Here is a 19639-nt window from a genome sequence, read left to right on the forward strand (position 1 = left end):
AATTGGATTCTGCTTTTGCAGAAACTTTTTTTCCTATCTTAAAAGCAGCTTCATTGATCAGAGATCCATATTCTTAGAAATGGGGACAGAGACAGGAGCTACCTGTTGCCAAGGATAACAATCTACTCGATAACTAAGGAAACCATTTTTATACATTTTAGGGAGAGAAAAGGTATCAGATCATCAGTAGGTATTATCTCATCATTTCAATCATTATAGTTTGTTCCCTGCCCCACTCCATAAAGAAGAGATGGGTTTTAAAACTTTAAACTTTATATACTAGATAATGATCTTTAAAAGCTTGCATCTTTGAAGTATAAATTATCAATAAATGTGAAGTTTGAGTATTGACCCATATGGAGTTTGTGTCCAGTGTGCCAACTGCTATGCAAAGGAATAGTAGGCCTCCTTTTCATAAACCTATTTTTTTTTTTTTAGTGATTGAATCTTTCTTTTTTGTTTGTTTATTTTATTTATTTATTTTCGGCTTTGTTGGGTCTTCATTGCTGTGCGCTGGCTTTCTCCAGTTGTGGCGAGCGGGGGCTACTCTTCATTGTGGTGCATGGGTTTCTCATCGCGGCGACCTCTCTCGTTGCGGAGCACGGGCTCTAGGCACGCGGGCTCTAGAGCGCAGGCCCAGTAGTTTTGGCGCACGGGCTTAGTTGCTGCACGGCTTGTGGGATCCTCCTGGACCAGGGCTCGAACCCGTGCCACCAGGGAAGCCCTATAAACCTATTTTTTACTAAGAATTCTTTTTTTTGCCAAGCAAATCTGGGGACCTTTGTTAACCACAAGGTAGGAATTACGTCATTCTGCATTTAGTCCTTATGAACATCAGGAGTTTGACCATAGCTCGGAAGTACACCTTTACATGGTGCTTTCATTCTTTTCTTCATGCTGGGAACTCTTGTTCTGCTCCTCATTCTTTTAGGAGTAAGGCTATCTGTGGCATATAAAATAAAGGAGTTTTCAGGGCTGCTAGCCATGTAGTAAAGATTAAGTGATAGTCTATTTCTCCTACAGAAAAGGAAAAAGTCTTCCATGAAATTTCCTGCCCAGTGCCTTAGTGTTAACAGGACTGCTGACTTAACCTTTATGGTTTTATTTTAACATTTTACACTAGATTTATCTTAGTGATTTTTAACATTTTTTTTTTTTTTTTTGGTACGCGGGCCTCTCACTGTTGTGGCCTCTCCCGTTGCAGAGCACAGGCTCCAGATGCCCAGGCTCAGCAGCCATGGTTCATGGGCCCAGCCGCTCCACGGCATGTGGGATCTTCCCGGACTGGGGCATGAACCCGTGTCCCCTGCATTGGCAGGCGGACTCCCAACCACTGCGCCACCAGGGAAGCCCTAACATTTTTTTTAACGTATGTGTCACGGCAAGAAAATTTTATCATGAGTATGTTACATGTACAAAGAATAAGGTAATCATTATTTATTATGACAGAAATGTTCACATATACTTGAAGATGTTTGTGTGAGCAGCTTAGACTTCTGTGCTGATACTTTTTTTTCTGGTGATTAAAGAGTAGTATTTTTAATTAAAATTTTTTTCTTCCAGTTTTACTGAGTATAGTTGACATACAGCACTGTATAAGTTCAAGGTGTGCAGCATAATGATGTGACTCACGTACCTCATGAAATGACGGCCACAATAAGTTTAGTGAACGTCCATCATCTCATGTAGATACCAAATTAAAGAAATAGAAAAAGAATTTTTTCCTTGTGATGAGACCTCTTAGGATTTGACTTTCTTAACAACTTTCATTTATAACATATAGCCATGTTCATTATCTTGATCATGTTGTACGTTACATCCCTATGTGCTGATACTTTAAAACTCCTATCCCCAAAGTGACAGTGGAACTGGTCATATTTAACTATGTGATCTTAAAAACCTAGAGGTTATACAGCAAGATAATGCTGGGTCTTCGTAAGGTAAGATAGTAGAGAGTAGAGAACAAACCCTATGGACCAGTTTAACCCACACCAAGGGGTAGGGGGATGCCCTGTAGTCTTACCTTATACTAAAATCTGTGCTGGGACTGATAGGGCTGCGGCTGATTTCTAGCGCATTTACCTGCCTGGCATTTATCTGATAGAACGCAATTTACTGACTGGACAAGGCACAAGAGTGGCTCCACCAGATGCGTGATAGCGTGAGTCACACTGGACAACCTAATTTTGTTGTTACTTTATCACTGAATGTTTTAATGATTCCCTTATACTTTCTCCCTTAGTTTTTTTAGACAGAGGGCACTACTTTAGCTGTCATAAGTATTTTTGGTGGTGTGGTTCAAATACTGCCTCAATTGGTATAGTCAGTGGCTGAAATGAATTAGTTTACTTTTGTTTCAGGTACTCCTGTGTCCAATTTGAATTGTCTAGGTCCTTTGCTTTCCTGCCATTGTTTGGCTTTGGGCCACTAGTCTAAGGCTCATTAGCACCTCCATCAGAGCTTAAACTAGGAAAGAAAAAAAGAGAGAAACTTAAATTGGACCACGCTTTGTTGCTTTTAGAAGCCCTGGTAGAAGGTTTAATAGCAGACACAGTGAAAATCACTTTTGTACAGTGATCTCTCTGGAATTACAAAATCACGTTAAGTCTTGCTTGTGGGTATATTAACAGTGGGTAATTTGTGACCTGTAGTCACTGCTTCCAGGACCAAGTATAGTAGTGCCAGATTAATTAGAACAGAAACTAGATTTTAGTTTAGTGAAAATACCTGGTTAAAGGTTTACCAGGCTCTGAATTTAAATTGCACTGGAGACTAAATGCAAGTATGCTATTTTTCTGTCAATGAAACACAATTATATATGTTTACAGTTAATAATTGAGAAGAAATTCTTGAAAAAATATATTCTTGAAAAAATACATGAAGTGCAATGTTCAGACTCATTTTTTTTCTTGGTAACTTCCCCATTAGCTTATTTCTTTAAGGTAATCAACAGCATTAGACGACAGATTTCATGGCGAGTCACGTTCTATGTTTTTGAATGAATACAGGATTCACCTAAGCAAGCAGGTTTTATGGCAAATGGAATCTTTTAACCCAGGGCTCACCATAAGTCTGGTTGGAATAAGAAAGTATTTATATTCAGATTATCTGTTTGGTGGCCAAATTTTAATCTAAGCCTGTTTCTTCCTGCCAAGCAGCAGAGAGCGTGTCCTTCGGCTTCCCAGCCAATATGTGCTTTAGGAAAGTAAATTCATTTTAGTATTAGTCTAGGCAAAATGCTGCAGGAGGAAAATCACATATGTTCCAAAGGCAAATATAAAGGTCTTTTGATTTTCCAACGTCTTAGATAATCTGTGCAACTTTCTTTCAGTACTTTGAATAATTCATATTTTAGACCCATTTTGCCATTTGGTTGAAAAAATACCAGAGCCAGCTAAATTTTCCAAACTTCTTACTTAAAAGTGGTATTATTAATGATGCATTTGACAGCAGAAAGTATAGAGTAGGAGGATTGGGAAATATACTGTTTCCATTTTTATTGGGTTGGCCAAAATGTTCCTTCGGTTTTTAAGTAAAACTAAAAGACACATTTTTCATTTTCACCAAGAATACGTTGTTATTGAACAACGTATTCACTGTTTTGTTCCACTACCTTCTGCCATTTTTCAGGCAACTTCATAATTTCATTTACCCAAAACTTTTTATCTTTTTGTGCAAAGCACTGTTCCAGGTGCCTTTTACAGTCTTCCAGGAAATTGAAATTTTTTCTATTAAGAGAATTTTGTAAAGACAGAAATCAATGGAACTCCGAAGGTGCAATGTCTGGTGAATACGGCGGATGAATCAGAACTTCCCAGCCAAGCTGTAACAGTTTTTACCTGGTCGTCAAAGAAACATGCGGTCCTGCGTTATCCTGATGGAAGATGATGCGTTTTCTGTTGACTGATTCTGGACGCTTTTTGTCAAGTGCTGCTTTCAGTTGGTCTAATTAGGAGCGGTACTTGTTGGAATTAATCGTTTGGTTTTCCAGAAGGAGCTGATGATAGAGGACTCCCTTCCAATCCCACCATATGCACACCATCACGTTCTTTGGATGGAGACTGGCCTTTGAAGTGGTTGGTGGTGGTTCATTTCGCTCGCCCCACGATCTCTTCTTCTGTTCCACATTATTGTACAGTACCCACTTTTCATTGCCCGACACAATTTGTTTTAAAAACAGAACATTTAAATAGAGAATTGCATGCAGAAATACTGGTTTTTTGGTGTTTTTTTTTTTTTTTTTTTTTTTTGCTTAACTTAAGTGGAACCCAAACATCAAAGTGATGAACGTAACCAAGCTGGTGCAAGTGATTTTCAACGCTTGATTTGGATATTTTGAGTACGTCGGCTATCTCCCGTGTGGTATAACATTAATTGTTTACAGTTAATGTCTCGATTTGATCACTATCAACGTCAACTGGTCTACCCGACTGTGGAGCATCGGCCAGCAAGGAATCTCCAGCACAAAACTTTGCAAACCACTTTTGACACATTTGATCAGTCACAGCACCTTCTCTATACACTGCACAAATCTTTTTTTTTGTGTTTCAGTTGTGTTTTTAACCTTTCTTGACATAATAAAGCATAATATGCCGAAAATGTTGCTATTTTCTTCCATCTTCAATATTAAAATGGCTACACAAAAATTCACCAATTTTGATATTTTTTAAATGCACGCTGATACGACAGCTGTCACAACACAGTCTAACAAAATTGTTTCGAATGAAGTTAAAGATGACTAAGCGCTACTAGAGCCATCTTATGGGAAAAAACGAACGAACCTTTTGGCCAACCCGATATTTTTACTTTTCCAAAGCCTATTTGTATTCTGTTTCCATCTGAAAACAATCCACAGGCAAAAGAAAGAAATGACATTTTGAAGAAATATAAGAGTAGAGAAGCTGGGTTGGGGGAAGTTACATTTTATTAAGGGTGGTACAGAGCCCAGAAACTTCCAAATGTATCATAGGTTGCTTAACAGTGGAAATATATTAACTTGGAAATTCATAAAAACGATAATATTAAAGACATAATATTGAGTTTCAGGGCAGTTTAGACCAGGATGAGCTTTTGCAAAGGAGCTAGTGATCAAACTTAAACTAGAACCTATATTTGCTGATTCACAAGTCCTTCTCCAATTCTATGCTTTGTTTCCTTTTCAAAAATAAAAAAGTATGTCTGTGTAGATCCTAAAACCACCTGACTCCCTCGCCAGCTTTCTCTCATCATGTTCTCCTTGCTCCCTGTGCTATAGCCATACTAGCCTGGTTTTGGCTCCTAGAAATAACCTTGCTTCTTCCCCAGCTTTACCCAGTTAAGGCCTACTCATCTTTCAGACAACTGCTCAAATATCACTTTGGGGGAGCCTTGTTCCTCCGTATTCCTCCAAATTAGATCAGGTCACCCATGTTATATACTCTCAGAGTCCCTTATATCTTTACTGCTTTGATCACAAATTATAATTATATATTAATTAGCATGATTATATAACTGTCTGTCTCCTGTACTATACTGTAAATTAGATGAGGGCAGGGATCATGTCTGTCTTATATACCATTGTATTTCTAATAGCTGGCATACATTCTGCACTTGGCAGGTACTCAGTAAATACTAGAAGAAATGTAATGACTGAATGAGTGAATTCGGGCCAGATATACAGCACAGAGCTTACACGTTGTATTGATGGGTATCGCAGCCAGGAAGGCAGCCTCATGTCACATTGTGAAGGCTGGCAATTGTGAACGCTAAAGTCTGTAGCCAGATTCATGAGGCAGGCTAGCTTGATTGTTGGGAGCCCTGGGAGCCGGGGCTGGATGGGTCAGGTGTCCCCAGGCTGGGTTCTAGAGGCTCTTGATGACCAGATCAGGAGTCTTAGTGGAAGGACAGGAGCACAAGCCAGTTGTCAGGATTCAAGAGGTAAATGGGCTGTGAGGGTATTGGGTCTGTGGATATAGAGCATTCCTATTAGAAGCTTGACTGGAAGTTAACTGAAGGGATCAAAGAAACAAGTCTTTTAGAAATAGGAGGGAGACCTTTGAGTTTTGAAAGCAATAGGAAAGGAAATAGTCTAAGAAATTCATAAAATGAGCAGAACATAAAAGGCAAATAATGGAGGAAATTAGAAAAAAATGTGTATTTGAGTCGAAGGGCTCTTGGGAGTGGGGAAGTGATAAAATCTAGAGCAGTTGAAAGACTGTTCTGGAATGGAAGGACCATGAAGCAGTATACTTGCTAGAATACTTCCGACAGTCCAGGGTACCTCAACGAGTAACCACTCCTCTTACTCGAAGGCTGAAGGTAAGAAGAGAAGTATAAAAATAAAAACAGTTTTTTAAAGAAGAGAAATATAAGGGTAGAAATCGCTTGAGCGGAAGGTAGGGGACTCCCTCACGGAAACCGTGACATGTCAAGAGGAACACTTACTGGTATGTTGGACCTTCTGGTGCCTCTAGGAGAGCACCCAAATGATACAGAACCTTGCGTGTCTTAACTTGGGATTTCTCTGACGTTGTCCTCTCCCAGGTATCTGAATATAGTCCATCCTCTAGTTTTGCTGTTGCTTTTATGCTTTTTATGATTTACCAATGCCGTACTGATCCGTGAGTTCTTGAAACCATGTCATTGCATGTTATGTTTGCCTTTACCCTGATAGATGCATCTGCTTATAATTCTTTTTGCTTTGTCCTCAGTTCAGATATTTTGGATGGCAGTAGTAGCCGCAGTGGCTTGTCCTCAGACTCACTGGCTAAAGGCAGCACAACCGCAGAGGCTCCAGTAGCATGCTCCAATTCATGCTCTCCGTTCATCTTGATGGATGATCTCTCACCCAAGTGACTTACCCATTTCTGATTCAGTGTTCTAACTGCTGTTTCCTGCAGAAAACATTCAGGGAGGAACACAGGGAACTTTGATCCATAATGAGGATTAAAGTGTTACTGATCTAAACCATTTTGATGCCGTTCTTTTTTGGCACTTCTCTAAAGTTTGATTTTATGAGTGTAGTAACCTTACTTAGGTCTCTTTTTGCTGATCTCATTTTGAGCTAGTGATGTAATCTCAAATACTCATTTTTGATTGCTTAGAGTACATATATATATATATATTTTTTCTCAGTGCTTCAAAGAGCACGTATTTTAGAGTCTATACATTTAAGGAAAGCACTAATATGTATCTTCAACAATGGTTCTTTTTCCCAGCAGTGTCATGACAGCTAGAGTTGATCAGAAATTCTCTTGCTTGAGAGATTTTTGTTGTTGTTGTTCTCTGTTGACTACATAAGTCTCAAATCTCTTTATCTCACAATATTAGATGAGTTGCTTTTGATATAAATTTTTATTTTTTCTGCATCAGCTTAAAGTACATTATTTTGTTTCCCTTTCCTGTTTGAGCCGCTTCCTTGCCATTTCTCACAAAGGGGAAAAAACATGTCGTTGCTTTCATTACTGTGCATATTGCTTCTTTGCTGTTGGAGTGTAGGATGCAAGGATTGATTTTAGTGCTGAGAATGTAAACGGACTTAACAGGATGCCGGGATTAGTCACCACAGCTTCTTATGACTAAGCTACCCCAGTTGATATTGTTCTCCTCAAACCTGTTGCCCTAAGGAATATATAAAATATTGTTAATGTTTCTAGGTGGTGTTATCAAGGAGAAGAAATTCCTGCCTTGACCAGATGTGTGGAGCATCTACAAATGAATGAATAATGTTATTTACACACAAACCACTGTGTAGAAAAGTGTACACGGAGCTTGACAGCTTGTCTTGGGTGGTGTAATGAGGCCTGAGGGGCCTTGGGGTTCAGTGTCATGCTGTAAAGATGTATATCATAAGGTAGGGTAGAAAACGGGCTTTATGTGTCTGATTGCCACATACCGTTTTGATTGCTGCTTCTTTCTGATTACTTTTTCGTCATTGGAGTTGTTTGTTTTGTTGTGTGGTGAGTGGTGTTGTCGACTGTATTTTGGTTATTGTGTTGCCCCCAGAATCAGAGTCCAGTTCTTATACATGCTGCCTTATGGGAAGCGCAGTTTAATATCTATGAGGAAGCTTTTAGGAGCTGCCAAAGTCAATGTCATTGTGCATTCTGCTTTTAAGAAGCTGTTTGAGCTGTCAACAGTGTACATGATAGTAAGTCTGCGGTACCATAAGTTATTTAACATTTAAAAGAGGAAAATCCCGATAGAGCTATTTTAAAAACCTGAGTGTAATCTATTGCCGTGTTATTTATTATTTAAAACTGTGTGCAAAATGTCTGTTGTGATAGATCTCTTTTAATGTTCAGACATCGTGGTTGGATTGTCTGTATTTAACATGCAAATTTGCCTGCTAGGACCATAATATTCCATTTTTAAATGAATGTAAGAAATGAAAACTACTGCATTTGTGTCTTTTGAAGGCAAAGGTCGTTGAATTTTAAAGGAAGATGATGTGCTTTGAGGGTACCCACAGACTAGTAATACTGTAGGGCTTGAAGGGAAACCTATTCTCTCTGAATTATAAGAGAGCATCACTTAGCTTGCAGTAAGTAGTTCTGTTGTAGCATCAGCTGTGTTGTTTATTTTAAATTGTGATAACTGCCGTAATGGCCATTAGTGGCTTTATTTCTCATATTGGCTTTCACCTGTGCAAAGTCCATAATCCTTCAAACCTAACATGAATGTATATACTATGAAGATTGTTCTCTAGTATGTCATTTCAAAGAAAAATTACATCAGTGGTATGCAGTGTATTTACTCTGTTTGTGAAAGAACCATGTTAAAAGTCTCTGCCTATATAATACTGAGAGATGGTTTTCTCCTGTAGGGTATTTATCCACCAGCTCTCTACTGTCTTCTTTGCCTTAAAGGGACACTTTTGGCCATCATTTTTTGGCTCTAATTTAGGACTCTTAAGACATAACCTTTAGAATGTAATGATATTTAAATTTATTTTTGAAATTCAGTGGTGGGGTAGAATTGGGACAGGAAAATGCAGTTGTTCCTCTGTTATGAGAACTAGGAGGCAAGGTAACTGACTTTACTGTTTAAGCCAAGGTTCATTTTTATTGTTTAAAGTGACTAGAAAATTAAGTTTGTGCAGGGGTTGTTTCGGATTACGTAAAAGATAGAGATGCTAACCTTCAGGTGAGCTTTGTTGACAGTACTCCTTTATTTTTATATAAAGTCTAATATTTGAAAAGTGATCATTATAAAGTAAAATTCTCTCTTCCTATTCTAATATGATATCATATTTCAGGCTTCTATTTGAAAACAAGTATAAGAGATGATATGATAAGAAAATTTACTAGATGCTCTTTTTGCTTGACTGACATATAATCACTGTGTTTCATGATAACTGCTTTTGGAATAATAATAAGTTTTGTGAACTGCTGACCTTGTGTATATCTTAGAATGCAAACTTAATAAAGTGTGTACACATGCATAAAATTCTGTAAAATTTTTAAGCCTATCCATATCCCAGTATTGCATTCTCTGTGTCTAATTGCAGTCAAGTTTTGAATAAAAGGATATGGGGAACACAAAAGAACTAATAGCTGTTTTGAAGTTTGGGTTGTTTCCCAAAACAAAGAGAAACCTCTCCACATAATCTGTCAAATTTTCAAGAGCATTTTGTAGAATCTGACAATTTACAAGGTTCTTGCCAAGGCTACACATATTTCTTACTTGTTTTGGATTTATTGTATCTTGTGTTTTTTTTTTTACATATTCATAAGACTCTAAATTGTTTTTGGAGCAAGGTGGGGGGGGTGGGTAGACAGGCAAAAAATAAAAGCCTTTCATGCATGACTCAGGCTTTAAACACTCACTCTTCAGTATTTAAAAAATACATGAACTATCTTATTTCACACTTAGAGAAAAGTTGCAAGAATAGCCCAAAGAACTCCCATATATTTTTCACCCAGGTTCCTCAGTTGTTGATATTTAACCACATTAGTTTCACCATCCCTCCCACTCGCTTGTATGTATGTATGTGTCTGTGTATATTTGTATGTGTGTGTCACATTTTTTCTGAACCATCTGAGGATAAGATACAGACATGATACCCCATTACTCTTAAGTGCTTCATTGTAAATTTCCTAAAGACAAGGACATTTCTACATGACCACATTGCAGCTATCAAAATCAGGAAATTAACCTTGATACAAAACTATCCCACCTAGTGTACAGACCCCGTTCATATTTTGCCTGTGGTGCCAATAAGGCTCTTTTAGCAGGAGGGGAAAAAGTTTCCTTCCGGCCCAGGATTCCATCCAGGATTATGTGTTACACTTACTCATTATGTGTCTTTAGTCTCCCTCAACCTGGAAATCCCCCAGTCTTTCCTTGTCTTTTGTGATCCTCATAGTTTTGAGAAGTACTAGCCAGTTATTTTGAAAATGTCCTTCAATTTAGATTTGACTGATATTTCCTCGTTACTAAATTCAGGTTATGCATTTTGGGCAGAAATACCACAGAAGTGGTGTTGTGTTCTCAACATCTCATTGCAGGAGGCACATGGTACCACTTCGTCCTATTACTGGTGACCCTTGATCCTTTGGTTAAGGAGGTGTCTGCTGTGTTTCTCCACTGCATAGTTAGAGTTTTACCTCTGAAATGGGTAAAATATTTTGTGTGGAAGTACTTTGAGACTATAAATATCCTGGTTTTTCATCAAACTTTCCCCCAGTAATTTTAGTATCTTTTGCTCTTTCTTGCCTGCTAGTGTTATGATGACTACCCAATGGTGATTCTCTACTTCCCTTATTCCTTCTACACCTATCAATTGGCATTCTAGTGTAAAGAAGAACTTTCCCTCCTCCACCATTTATTTGATCCTTGTGGACTCGTGGACTCCTATTTTAGTCAGTGGGTTTTTATTCATAACCATGACTTTTTTTTTGATATTCACATCTCAGATATGGACAGTGAGAGTCCCTCCAAGCTGGCTGCTGTGTCCTTTTGGCAAATCTATCATTTTTTGAGCAGTGTTTTACTTTCTGGCATAAGATGTCCCGGATTCATACTTTCCTTGCCCCAAGCCCTGCGATCAGCTGTTTCTCTAAGGAGCCTTGATTCCTTTTAATAGAGAATGGTATTTGGTACAATTACCAAAATATAGGCACTAGGTATAATCACTGCTACTTGAGCATTATGGTTTAAAGTCCCTCTCGGGACTTCCCTGGTGGCCTAGTGGTTAGGATTCTGGGCTTTCACTGCCATGGCCTGGGTTCAATCCCTGTTCGGGGAACAGATCTTGCAAGCTGTGCGGCACAGCCGAAAAAATAATAATATTAATAAATAAAGGCCCTCTCAACACAGAAAATACATGTAAATGTATATTTATATATACACACATATGTATATCTGATCATCTATTAAAGACCATGAGTATCTCTGATTCCAGTTCAACACTACCGAGTTCATTCCAGCATCCGTCCTATCCATATTTGTAACTATTCTCGGATAGTGACAAGCCTGTTTCCCTTTATCCTCAATACAATTGCTCATTTCTCCTGTATGTAACCAATTTCTGACCCTGACACATCAATGCCCCCTCGGCCCCTCCAGCCCTGGCTGCCTCCATAGGAGGAAGGGAAAGGGAATAGTATTCTAAATACTCAAGTTTGAAATATCCCTTTCTCAGACGCACCCCAGCCATCCCCAAGCTTCTCTTCCTCCATGTTTACCTGTTCACAGCTCATGGATTTCTTATATTCGTCAATTTAAAAGTATTTATTGAGCCCTGTGCTGGGAACTGTAAATGCAGATGCAGTCAGTACCTTCAAGGTGACCAGCCTAGTGAAATAAACAGAGGTACGCTGACCATTAGAAGCACCAATTCTAGTGTTTTGGGGAGCACAAAGGGAGAGCACCCAGGCTGTGCTTCTGGAGTCCTTCCCAGAACACTGGGAAGCTGAAGCTGAATCGAAGAACAAACCTCAGGTGGAGGGAGAAGTGAGAGGGAAATCGGATACAGGAAGAAGAGACCAAGGCACTCTCACAGTCATACAAGTAATTTGCTAACATGAGAAATGGGGTTGGAGAGAGAAATAGAGGCACCTCTGGTCTTTCAGGATTTGGGAGTCTTTAGCTTATGTAAGTGGGAGCTATGGGTGTAGACGTAAGAAGGGAGATTTATGGAGAAGAGGGTTAAGGACAAAATCCTGACAAGCATCAACATATAAGAGGCAGGTTGAAGGAGAGCTGGGGTGGCAAGAGGGATAGGAGAAAACCTTGGAGAAACCAGCTAACGCTGTCAGCAAAGCTAAGGAGGGAGTCGTGTCCAGGGTCACTTAAGATGAGGATGCAAAACTTCCCATTGGATCCGATCATTAGGAAGTCCCCTAGAGACTTTCATGAGCGTACTTTTGGTGAGGTGGAAGGAACAAAAGTCAGATTGCAATGGCTTGAATAAACAGGGGTTTAGGAAATAGAGACAGTACAGTCTGTGCCCAAATCTTCTAACTTCATCTTTCCCTTCTTTCCCTGTCCGTGCTCAATTACGATACGAAATTGTTCCCATGTTCTCCCCTGTATCCTCAGTGCTGTATCTACAACATAGTAGTCACTCAATAAAATTTTGTTGAACAATAACCCTCCTCCCCCCACTCTAACCCACAGAGGGAGCTGAAAGATAATCACTCCAACCTGTAGAGGGAGCTGAAAGAAAGTCACGGGGGAGGGTTAACCTATAGAAGGAGCTGGAAGAAACTCCCAGAGCAGTGTTAACCACGCACTCTGACCTCTAGGAGGAGCACCAAGCTTCTTGCGTTCCAGGCATTCCTGAGGGAAACTTGCATGAGGAATCTTCATCAAGGAGTACTCCGTCTAGGTAATAGTTATTCATATGTACCTAATATGTACCTTCTGTTTGTGGCATGTGATACCAATTTTCCATTTATGAAAGTGATGGGAAGTGTTCTGTTAAAATAAACTTAGAAAATAATATTTTTAAAGATGTATTTTAAAGATAAATGTTTCAAAGAAAAAGTGAGTTCACTAAAAGAAACATCTTCAGTAAACAGGAGTCTGAGTAATAGCTAGCTAGGTATAGCCAAAATCTTCAAAGTAAAATATAAATCAGAACTTTGATCCAGGAGTGGATTGGATTGGGTCACAATGATGTGTGGAATTGTTGGTATGAAGAGGTTAAAAGCTGTTGAATCTGTGTGAAATGCTCTTTGGGGTGCCTCTTTGGACCCTCTTTCTGGGATTCTGATTCTGCTAGCTCTTCTCCTATAAAGTGTGGTAAGAGAAGTCTGGCATCTCTCCTTTAGCTTCTGAGGAGAAGACACTCCCCCTCACCTTGCAGATCAAAGGGGAACTTGGTTGGGGCTCAGGGAGAAGAGGCCTAAAAAGCACTTGAGGCCTGATTTCCTAGGTCCTGGTTTGCTTGGAACTGAAGGGTTTTCTGGGGACTTTCAGTGCTAACACAAGGAAAATCCTGGGCAAACTGGGACTAGTCAGTCACCCTAAATGGTTTCTTGCCTTCCCTAGGTGTGGTTTTTCTTCAGTTTGTTTCCTTAACCATCTCTTCGGACTAAAGTAGTGGTGAGAGCTCCAAAGCTAAGGTCAGAATGTAGCCCTCAGAGAAAGAAGCTTGTCGTCTGGGTCACTGAGGCCTGCCTGGTTTGGGCAAAAGGAAGTTTTAGTCTAATCCCTTCGGTGACTACACTGAAGTCTGAGGTGAAAGACCGAGCTAGTCAAGTGTTTCTTTGTCTGAATCTATTCTTCAGACATTTATCTCCCTCCAGGACCTATGGGGTTGGATTGGGAGGACGGGGGACTGGCTGTTGTAGGTAGTGGTCACGAATTTTAGGATTTAAAACCCTGATGTTGTATATTTCCTCCTCTAAGACAAAACTAACATTTCATAGCAGTGTTTAAAATTATTTTCTTTTTAAAAAGTGTTTTTCTTCATTATTTTTCTTCATTTTAAAATTATAAATTGTGAAGGGAAAAATTCATTATAAAGTTTAAACCTTATAGAAGTATGCAAAGTAAATAAATGCCTCCCCCCGTAGCCTTTTCATCCATAGTTTGATTTGTATGCCTAATTACCTTTTTCTCTATATATGTGAACATATTTATAACAGACACACATGCATATTTTCACACTTTTTATTGAAGTATAACATACATACAAAGAAGTGTACAGCTTGATGAATTATTACAAACTGGATGGTCTGTGGAATGTTCTGTGTGATCTGGATGATGGTTACATGGGTTTATTCAGCTTGTGGTCATTCACAGGGGGCGAACGGCTAGAAGTGGGCATTGGGGGCGCCTCAAGTGTTCTGGAGTGTTCTGTGTGACCTGGGTGATGGTTACATGGGTTTATTCAGTTTGTAGTAACTTACAGGGTGGGAAAGGCTGGATGCAGGCATTAGGGAATGCTTCCGGATTTCTGGAATATTCTATGTCAGCCTGGGTGATGATTTATGGGTTCATTTTTAGCAATTGTATAGTATTCCCATGTATGAACATTCCATAATTTATTTAACTAATCCTTAACTGATGGTCATTTAGGTTCCTTATACTTTATTAGTATACACAAGTAAGATCTTTGTTTCTGTAAGTATTTCTGCAGGAGAGAATCTTAGAAGTGATAAATAGTTGAGTCAAAGGGTATGTGCATTTTATTTTATTATGCTCCTTTTGAAAAGGTAATACAAGTTCAGCATAAAAATTCAAAGAATAAAAAGGGCATAGAGGGAAAAGTCAGTCTTCCTTCTACCCTGGATTCCCAGTCCCATAAGGTCCTTCCCCAGAAGCAACCAGTGTTATCAGCTTCTGGTGGGTTCTTCTGGAGATAGTCTATGTATTGCATATGTATTTGCATATTTTATCGGCATTTCTTTTGTTTAACATCTTTATTGGAGTATAATTGCTTTACAATGGTGTGTTAGTTTCTGCTTTATAACAAAGTAAATCAGCTATACGTATACATATGTCCCCATATCCCCTCCTTCTTGCGTCTCCCTCCCACCCTCCCTATCCGACCCCTCTATGTGGTCACAAAGCACCGAACTGCTCTCCCTGTGCTATGCGGCTGCTTCCCACTAGCTAGCTATTTTACATTTGGTAGTGTAGATATGTCCATGCCACCCTCTCACTTCATCCCAGCTTACCCTTCCCACTCCCCGCGTCCTCAAGTCCATTCTCTACATCTGTGTCTTTATTCCTGTCCTGCCCCTGGGTTCTTCAGAACCATTTTATTTTTTTAGATTCCATATATATGTGTGTTAGCATATGGTATTTCTGTTTCTCTTTCTGACTTACTTCACTCTGTATGACAGACTCTAGGTGCATCCACCTCACTACAAATAACTTAATTTCGTTTCTTTTTATGGCTGAGTAATATTCCATTGTATCTTCTTTATCCATTCTTCTGTCGATGGACACTTAGGTTGCTTCCATGTCCTGGCTATTGTAAATAGAGTTGCAGTGAACATTGTGGTACATGACTCTTTTTGAATTATGGTTTTCTCAGGGTATATGCCCAGTAGTGGGATTGCTGGGTCCTATGGTAGTTCTGTTTTTAACTTTTAAGGAACCTCCATACTGTTCTCCGTAGTGGCTGTATCAATTTACATTCCCACCAACAGTGCAAGAGGGTTCCCTTTCCTCCACACCCTCTCCAGCATTTATTATTTCTAGATTTTTTTGATGATGGCCATTCTGACTGGTGTGAGGTGATACCTCGTTGTAGTTTTGATTTGCATTTCTCTGATGATTAGTGATGTTGAGCATCCTTTCATATGCCTCTTGGCCATCTGTATATCTTCTTTGGAGAAATGTCTATTTAGGTCTTCTGCCCATTTTTGGATTGGGTTGTTTGTTTTTTTGATATTGAGCTGCATGAGTTGCTTGTATGTTTTGGAGATTAATCCTTTGTCAGTTGCTTCATTTGCAAATATTTTCTCCCATTCTGAGGGTTGTCTTTTCGTCTTGTTTACGGTTTCCTTTGCTGTGCAAAAGCTTTTAAGTTTCATTAGGCCCCATTTGTTTATTTTTGTTTTTATTTCCATTTCTCTAGGAGGTGGGTCAGAAAGGATCTTGCTGTGATTTATGTCATAGAGCGTTCTGCCTATGTTTTCCTTGAAGAGTTTTATAGTGTCTGACCTTACGTTATAGGCATTTCTTAAAGCCACACCTCCACCCCACCAAGATTGTACCAATTTATACTCTCATCAGTAGGGTATGAGAGTTCCCATTACCACTAGAGATGATTCAAGGGTCCTGGAAAGACATGAGTAAAAGAAACAGATTTCATTCATTCACTCATTCATTCATTGGAAATACATTCATGTGTTTAAAATTCTACAGGTACAATAGGGCAGAAAATGAAGTGTCTCCCTCCTGTCTTCATCCCCCAGCCACCATAGCTCCTCTTCCCCACAGCAATTGTGGTTTTATGTTTCTGTGTATCCTTACAGAGAACGTTTGCATATATGTAAACAAATTCATCAATATATTCTTTTTTCCCAAATTTCACACAGATGGTAGCATATTTATATAAGCTATTACTGTGTAATCTCCCTCTCCTTCCCCCTGAAACCTTAGTGACTTAAAACTAAACAGTTCATTTTTTCTCATGAGTCTGTGGTTGAGCTGGGTGGTCCTGATCTAAAAGAGATTATTGGGACAATTTGGGAAATCTGAATATGGACTGTGAATTAAGTAATATTATTTTATCAATTTTTTTCAATTGAGGATTCAAAATTTAGGCTCAAAGGTCATACAAATTCATTTAGTTTTCATGTTTCTTTAGTTTTCTTTAATGTAGAACAGTCCCCTCACTTTCTTTCATCTTTCATGAAATACTCATTTTGAAGAGTCTGGGCCAATTGTCTTGTATGAGGTCCTGTTGTTCGGATTTGTTGGATTGTTTCCTCATGATTAGATTCAATTAAACATTAGATTAGTTAAATCTTTTTGGCAAGAATACCACATAGGTGATTCCCATTGCATCATATCAGGAGGTACATGATGTCAGTTGTTCCACTGGTGATGCCAAGTTCAGTCACTTAGTCAAGGTAGTGTTCTCCAGATTTCTCCACTGTAAAGGTACTTTTCCCCCTTTGTAGTTAATATTAAATTAGTATTTTAAAAGTATTAAATGTGACCATGTAAATGTCCTGTTCCCCAACAACTTTCACCCAATAGTTTTAGCATCCATTAGTGATGCCTCCCTGGGTCAGTTTTTAAGATGGTGGCTGCAAAATATTTTACTAATTCTGTCATTCCTTCCACATTTATTAGGTAGCATTCTTCTGTAAAGAAAGCTGCCCCCCTTTTTGCATACCAATGTGTTATAACCTGTTACCTTTATTATATTATACTGGTGCGTGAACAGACAGATCATTGGAGCAAAGCGGAAAGTCCAGACATAGACCAAGTGTAAAATTTAACATATAGTAAAGGTGGTATACCCAGATCACTGGGGCAAAAATGGACTTTTTTTTTTTTTTTTTTTTTTGCGGTACGCGGGCCTCTCACTGTAGCGGCCTCTCCCGTTGCGGAGCACAGGCTCTGGATGCACAGGCTCAGCGGCCATGGCTCATGGGACCAGCCGCTCCGCGGCATGTAGGATCTTCCTGGACCGGGGCACGAACCCGTGTCCCCTGCATCGGCAGGCGGAGTCTCAACCCCTGCGCCACCAGGGAAGCCCTGGACTTTTTAATAAATGCTGTTGGGATAATGGATTGCTGTAAAAATAGATAATTTGGTTCCATACCTCACACTGTGCACTGGAATAAACTCCAAGTGGATCTAAATGTTAAAAAATGAAACCATGTAAGTAATATAAGAAAACATGGATGAAATCCTTTATAACCTGGGTATAGGGAAAGCCTTTCGAAGTATGACTCCAAATCCAGATACAATGAAAAAGATGGATAATTTCAACTACATAAAAGTAAAGGCTACATAAAAATAGAAACCTGTTGCGTGGCAAAAGACCCCCAACAAAAACAAACAAACAGACAGACAAAAACACCACATAAGCACAGTCGAAAGAAACACAACAAAACTGGGAGAAATACTTATCTAAATGGCTAATATCCCAAATACATATATAAAGAACTCAAATTTCAGAGCGGGGGGTAGGCTAAAACTCACAAGAGGAAAATGGGCAAAAATATGAAAACACAGTTCACAGAAGAAATGAGCCTTAAATATATGAAAAGCTACTCAACTTCACACACAGTATGAAAGATGCAAATATGTTTTTTCAAAATATGCAGTCAACTTGACTATCTGGGTCACTTGGGGAGGAGGGCGAATGGTTGAATGAATGATGAACTACTCGGTCCTTATACTTACCAATGGGGCCTGCCACTTAACAGTCGAACGAATGAATGAATGAATGAAGTGGAGGCAACCCCTATGTTTTCTTTAGTTCCCTCTCCCCCCTTCTGCTTCAGTTCTTGCCCAGTTTCCATATCAAAATCCCTCTCCTAATTTTTCTCCCTAATTTCCATCTTGTGTCCATTTGTTAACTAAAGTAAAACTTCAAGTATGGCCAATAAGCATAAATTTTAAAAAGTTGCAAGTTTTAAAGGGAACTTAAATGTTAATATCTAAAGTGCTTGAAAAGGTCCGCCTTTCTTATCTTTCTATAATTATTCTCTCATGTACCAAAACAGGAAAACTGAAAAATAATTTATTGTTGAAATCATTCCAGCATTTGTTTGACCTTATTACTAAAACTACTTCTTAGAATTTCGTTGCAAACCTTCAGTACTTTAGCTTTACTTTTGTGAATTAACTTGGGACTCTAACTACCATGACTTTGTTTCCTCAAGAAAACGCTTTGCAGGCACCAAAAAATAAATATACCAATAAACGTTTGAAATGTAGCACACTTGTAAGCTGAGGGCCTGCAGGTTTATGAGTGCCTATCGATTGAATTTGTTAATAAACCCTTAAGCAGTTGTCTTTTTTCTCCCTACCACCAGAAACCCTAGGTGTATTTTTCTATTACACTTAATTTTTAACATGTAGAATAAGGCTTTCTTCAAATGTTGATTTTTTACCTCAGAAATTTAATGAGTCACTTGATTTCACAAGCCCAGAAAAACAGGCTTTCCCCCAGACAGTCATTGTAAAAGGAGCCTCTTGGTAATAGATCCTGTTTTCTCTAATACAGTAATTATAGATTGATCCAATAAACGTTACTTTGAAATTTCACTCAGTTGAAAGGCACTATAGAAAAATCACGTATGTTAGACTCTACAAATCTGCTTTCTCCTTATCTTTGTGTGTCTTTAGGAGTTTTGATGGCCTATATAAATAAGCATGCTGCTTAGTAGCAGTTTACCACAGAAAAACATTTTGCAGGATTTTTTTTAAAGGCTTTGATGAATGTGAATACAAATTGACCTGGGACAACTAGGGGTTTGAGGTTAAAATTGAGGTAGCGGTCGCACTAGAGAGGCTATTAAAAGATACAGTAGGCGCTTCCCTGGTGGCGCAGTGGTTGAGAATCTGCCTGCTAATGCAGGGGGCATGGGTTCGAGCCCTGGTCTGGGAGGATCCCACATGCCATGGAGCAACTAGGCCCGTGAGCCACAACTACTGAGCCTGCGCGTCTGGAGCCTGTGCTATGCAACAAAAGAGGCCACAATAGTGAGAGGCCCGCACACCGCGATGAAGA

General features: G+C 39.1%; 1 protein-coding gene and 1 non-coding gene across 11 annotated transcripts in view; both read left to right on the forward strand.

Moving 5' to 3' along the window:
• PABIR2 (PABIR family member 2) overlaps window positions 1–19639 on the forward strand; it is an 81750-nt gene that overhangs the window by 14423 nt on the left and 47688 nt on the right. For 2 of the 10 annotated variants that reach the window (XM_060002606.1, XM_060002605.1), the window contains exon 10: window positions 6690–9682. The exons of 1 other annotated variant lie outside the window; for it this stretch is intronic. In XM_060002606.1, coding sequence (XP_059858589.1) covers window positions 6690–6834 — 145 coding nt within the window. In that variant the 3' untranslated portion in view covers window positions 6835–9682. Of the gene's footprint in view, window positions 1–6689; window positions 9684–12728; window positions 12812–19639 lie in introns of those variants that run through there. 7 more of the 10 variants (XM_060002611.1, XM_060002610.1, XM_060002608.1 and 4 more) reach the window with 6 other exon arrangements.
• LOC132419098 (small nucleolar RNA U109) lies at window positions 891–1025 on the forward strand. The gene has a single exon (XR_009518110.1). It is a non-coding gene; the product is annotated as a small nucleolar RNA U109 (small nucleolar RNA).

Source organism: Delphinus delphis, chromosome X (genome assembly GCF_949987515.2).
Source record: "Delphinus delphis chromosome X, mDelDel1.2, whole genome shotgun sequence".
Taxonomy (NCBI): domain Eukaryota; kingdom Metazoa; phylum Chordata; class Mammalia; order Artiodactyla; family Delphinidae; genus Delphinus; species Delphinus delphis.